The 5,519-nt window shown below is 40.1% G+C and overlaps 1 protein-coding gene across 2 annotated transcripts in view; it reads right to left on the bottom strand.

Annotated features, from left to right (window-relative positions):
* The window catches only part of LOC111154769 (coiled-coil domain containing 25), a 49,444-nt gene extending 45,349 nt beyond the window's left edge, over positions 1-4,095 (bottom strand). For both annotated transcript variants that reach the window (XR_002641106.1, XM_022514671.1), the window contains exon 1: positions 3,976-4,095. Coding sequence is in view for 1 of the 2 variants with exons in the window: in XM_022514671.1 (XP_022370379.1) it covers positions 3,976-4,003 (28 nt within the window). In the remaining variant the exon portion in view is untranslated. The remainder of the gene's footprint in view (positions 1-3,975) is intronic.
* Positions 4,096-5,519: the final 1,424 nt, after the last annotated feature.

Genomic DNA, 5,519 nt, shown 5'->3' on the forward strand with positions numbered 1-5,519 from the left:
AGAGGCAGCACTCTCATTTATATATATATTTTTTAAGATTTTTATTTATTTATTTGAGAGACAGAGATCACAAGTAGGCAGAGAGGCAGGCAGAGAAAGAGGAAGGAAAGGAGGCTCCCTGCTGAACAGAGAGCCCGATGTGGGGCTCGATCCCAGGACTCTGGGATCATGACCTGAGCTGAAGGCAGAGGCTTTAACCCACTGAGCCACCCACGTGCCCCTCATTTATAAATTTTTAAATAAATTGCCTGTACTTTCAGTAATGAGAAACTCCTTAAAATATCAATCATAGTTGCTCTCTTGGGGCGGGAAAATCCCATTTCCTTCAGTTAACTGTTATAAATACCATAACCCAAATTACCTGTAAGTAGTTGAGGGAACTATCTGGAAAAGAGAGAGTATTTGCATTGACTAGTTGACAGAAATACTCATCTATAATTGAGAATTACATTAGCTTGGTAAGACCTTAGCATAGCCAGAACAGCCATTATAACAAATGCCAGAAGTGCAGGAATAAAACCATTTCAGATTGTCTCTGTACAACCCAGTGTTATTGTACGTGTACACTCTTTGATCCTGTAATGTCACCACTAAGTATATACTATAATTACTCTATCAAGCAATGATGTTCGTTTTACAATCTAAATACCCATTAATTAAGACTGGCTAAACACGGTAGAACATACATAAACAAAATACCACGTACCCACTGAAAACAAAAGGCAGGAATTAAATAACAGTATTTTTGTATACATATGGCAAGATTCAATTTGTAAAAAATGAATATATAGTTGTATATTCAGGTTTACAACCATATGCTTAATATATGCATATATTTTCTTTATATGTATGAGAAGATATACATATAACTGTTACCAATACTTACCTTGGCTAGTTTGCCTACCAAATATATAGATGGTTTTTTATAATCAGAAGGAAAGTAATTTTTCAAATGATTAAAATAAAATAAAGCTGTTTGTGCAGGCTAAGCCACCTAAATTGTAGCCAAGAGAGTAACAGACAATTATTTGGATGGTTGACCTATAAAATGAGGTGATTAAGAACATAAGTCAAATGCAAACTGAGAGGCATTCTACAAAATAATTCTTCAACAAAAGCATCATGAAAGACAAAGACTAAGCAACTGCTCCAGATTAGAACAGGCTGAAGAGTAATGAATGACAACCAAATGCAACAATGATCTGTAATGTTCCTTTGTTATAAATGCATTATTAGGACACCAATGAAAACCAAAAAAAAGCTGATGAGTTAGTAGTATTGCTGCAATGTTAATTTCCTAATTTTGATAACGAGGAATGCTTTTTGATAACAAAACATCTTTGATTTTAGGGGGAAAAAATCCTTAAGTATTTAGGGGTAAAATGTGACTTACCAAAAAATGGCTCAAGAAAAAAAAAGTGTGTGTGTGTGTACACACATGTGTGGAGAGAGGGAGATGAAAAATAAAGAGGGAAGGAAAGAAGTTCTAATGTTAGAATTTGGGCGATCTAAGAGGTTATAAAGGAAATCCTTTATTATTTTTGTAACTTTTCTGAAAGACTGAAATTAGTCAAAAGAGAAAATTAAAAAAAAAAAAAAGGAAAATGACTGCTCAGTAAGAAATCTGAAGGAAGTTCCCGTGTATGTTAAGAGGGATAAAGGAAAAGTAAATTGAATTACTCTAGTACTTTTGTTATTCTTGCCCAAAGAATAAGGTTGATTAGTATGGAATATAGTCATCTTAAAAGTAGAGAATTCAGGTGTAGCAACCAATCCAACTTTAGAGGCTCTGAAATAATTTCATTAAATACAGATGCAATCAAAAGGTACCAGAAGTACAGATGGACTTATGAGCCAAGTGCAGATACTGTATGGGTCCATAAATCAGATGGTCTTGAATTTGACAGTGGAAATACAGTAAGGCTAATGTTTCATTATTCCATTATGACAGAGCATGAAACACGAATTAAGTCAAACAGATTTTAGTCAGATACTAATTTTAAAAGGAAAAGCAATAACTTTGTATTTTCTCCCCATTTAAAAAAAAGTTTTTATACAGTAAACCCTAAGTTGTCTGAAAAGCTTGGCAAGTACTTTCCTGGAATCTGTATGTTCAAGTTGATTTCTCTAAAAGGATATGTTAAAGTTCTATTACTATTTTACTGACAAAGTTATAATTTTTCCACTAACTTTGCAATTTTATTTTTAAAAATTTCTTTATTTATTAGAGAGCAAGAGAACAACAGAGAGCCTGGAGGAAGAAGATGGGTAGAGGGAGAGGAAGAAGCAGGACCCCGGGATCATGACCCAAGCTGAAGGCAGCCGCTTAACCGACTGAACCATCCAGGCGCCCCTTTGCAATTTTAAAAGATTTGCTGCCCAAGTGCGTTTTTGTTAGACTTAAAAGCCAAGTATTTTTCCAACGGGAAGCAGTTCTGACCTTATAATGGGAGCCAATGAGGAAAACATGACCCATAATCTGCTACAACACTGCTCTATTATGGGCATCTGTGTAAGTACAAATAGTGCTCAAAGAATTTTGAATGGCTTTAAGGAGAATAAATTAGCTAACATAAAATACAAGTAGTACCTATAAAGCCCGCCTGTATTTTTTATTTCATTGTTGGGCTTCTTCTTTGGATACCTATATTGTTGGGAACTCTCATGAGTGGAGAAGCTAAAAAGAGATTGGAGTTAGGACAAAGTCAGCAAGCAAAAAAAAGGGAGGATGCTATTAGGGGCCTATAACAGCTTTTCAGGCTAGTGTGAATTGTTTCTGATAATTTTAATAATATGGGTAAGACAAAACAACTATATAAAGGCAGACAAATGGCTTATGGCACACTGTCAAGTCTAGACTACTGAAAAAAATTAGATGGGACAGTGTTATGGAATGAGGATGGGGGCAGTCTGTGAGCAAATTCCCTGGGCCCTAATGTTCTCATCTTTAGAGAAAGTATCACCTTACTCAACAACATGAGGCTGGTTTTGCTTCAATCTCACGTATAACAAGCAAGCAGAGAGAGTAACAACAGAATAGTATGTGCTGTGACTAAGTCAAAAAATACCTTTATTCAATAAGCATTTATTAACTACTATAAGCCAGGCACTAGACTGCCCCTGTACTCAAGAAGCTTACACTCTAGATTAAGCAGACAGCATCTAATACCAAAGATACACAGGGGTTGTTAAGGGGGTTCCCCAAAGAGGTTTAGCTAAGCAATCTCTGGGTTAGGTTGGGAGAGGCATTTGTAAAAGATGGGCCAGAGCTGTCTTAGGGGAGTTAATGAGATTGATCAGGCAAAAGGAACAACATAAGCACAAAAAACGAGGTCAAGACATAGCATTTCCTGGGAACTAAAAGCACCCTTTCCTTGGCTGCCAAAGACAAATCAGAAACACTATCATGTGTCAAATTTTGAGATCTGGGACATCAACTCTAGCCAGTGAGTGGCTGTACCGCCACTCCACGGTTTTGTTTTTTGTTTGTTTTGTTTTTTACTGTTTTCTGTTGCATTCCAGAACCTACAACGCTATCCTAGAAGGGTAAGGCGCACTTCCTGGAAGGCAGTGTGGTTGGCAGGTAAGCCCCTTCTCTCTCCAAGTGGGTAATTACCAGGACCCAGTCAGAATAAAGGTCAAGCAGGTGGAGGTGAGACCTGCGACGGGGGTGTGAAGAAGCCCACAAACTCTGCCCAATTCCAGGTAGCGAAGGGAGGTCTTCCCGAAGAAAAAGAACTCCCGGATGCAAAGACAGCAGGAGTGATGGTCCATCTACACTCCCCCAGACCCAGACAAGGGGCACAGGGGGACGACAGGGACGGACACAAAGTGGGGACCGAAAGGGCGCAGGAAGAAGCCCCCACTGCCGAGGAGGAGCAGCTTTAAGATGAAGTTCAGGCTGAACAGCCGGGGGTCCCGGCTTCGGAGCCCCGCTGTAGAGCAGGGACGGAGGAGGTCACCGCGCCCACTCACCGCTGTTGCTGGTAAAGTAGAACACCATGATCTCGGCGGCGGCGCGGGGACTCCAGCGCGCAACAGCAGCACTCAACTCGCTAGCTCAGGATACCAGAGAGAGGAGGCCTCCTGTTCCCCGGAACTCCTCGCGCACTTCCGGCGGACGTCGGGTCGCGTCATAACGCCAGCCGTTGGCGCCATCTTTAATCCTGGCGAGTGGGTGAGTGGGGGAAGGGTGCGGGCGGGCTAATAACGTTCACTGGTTTGGGGGTTGAAGAAGGAAAGTAGATGGAGCTAGGACAATTCGTAGTTGGAAAACGCAGCAAGGAAATTCTATCCTCTTAAAAGAAAAATGCCTTTGGCCGACGTTGCTTTTAGAGTCACCACCAAGTGAGCGGTCTTATCTTGAGGCTTATCTGTTGGTTGTTCACTGCTACCCATCACCCCCTGATGGGCTCCGGGACAGCAGAAACCACTGCCTCCTTCACAGTCTTCCCTGCGCCAATCACGGTAGCTGGCACGTAGTAGAAACTTTTTATTTTGAAATGAACCCAAATGCTTCCACTATTCATATTCTAGCTCCGCCACTTACAAGGCGTTTGTTGGCCACATTCTGTGCTTCACTCACCTGATCTGCAAAATGAAGATGAATACAGCAACTAATTCATAGGTTATTTTTCCAAGGTGAAGTAAGTTAACAGGTGTAAATGGTTGTAAATGGTTTAGAACATAGTGAACGGTTGACTAAACTGATTTGTTAATGATATTCCCAGAGGCATATACTTCTTGGGGTTTGGACTCAGGACTGTTCTGCTGTAAACTCTATGATGGGCCATCCATTACCTGTGTGATAGGGCAAATTCCAAACCAATGAACCTTAGAAATATAACTGCTTTTGTCACATGGGAATAATATTACTTATGTAAAGCTCCCCAGCAGTTAGTTTTGACCTGATTGTTTCTCTTCACTCCGACAGACTACGTTCTATGAAGAAAAGTGCATTCTTCAACCAAATTTATTTAGAACTAAAAATGTGCCAAAGACTCTACCAGGATCTGGTGACACAAAGATAGTAACAGTAGCTCACAGCCCATGAGTACTTTAAAACCACAGGGCTTCCCAAAGCAAGAACCTAGCTATATCCTATAAATAGTAATTGTTTTTGGGCCCTCAGTTTTAGTTTCAGTAAAATGGGAATGATAATACATATCTCACAGGTTGTGACGAGAAGTAAATGAAATAAAACTCGTAAAGGGTGTGAGACTGCCCGGCACGTCACAGATGTTTAGAGCCAAGATTTATTTATTTATTTATTTTTTATTTAGGTTGAAAAATAAAAAAATGAACTAGAAATCTAACATATTACTAATAAAAATAGTTAATGAACAAAGCTTCGAACGTAAAAGACAGCTGCCTCGAGAATCTTGGGAAGGCTACTTTACGAAAACATGCTAAACCAGTAACCCCAGAAGGTGCCACGACCTCAAGAGGGTGACTTTATCTGCCGAAAACTACAATCCCCAGAATGCATCTAAACCAGACCTAGGGAACGGAATCCGGCG

The sequence above is a fragment of the Enhydra lutris genome, unplaced genomic scaffold (assembly GCF_002288905.1).
Source record: "Enhydra lutris kenyoni isolate GAN:26980312 unplaced genomic scaffold, ASM228890v2 scaffoldscaffold3, whole genome shotgun sequence".
Classification (NCBI taxonomy): Eukaryota; Metazoa; Chordata; class Mammalia; order Carnivora; family Mustelidae; genus Enhydra; species Enhydra lutris.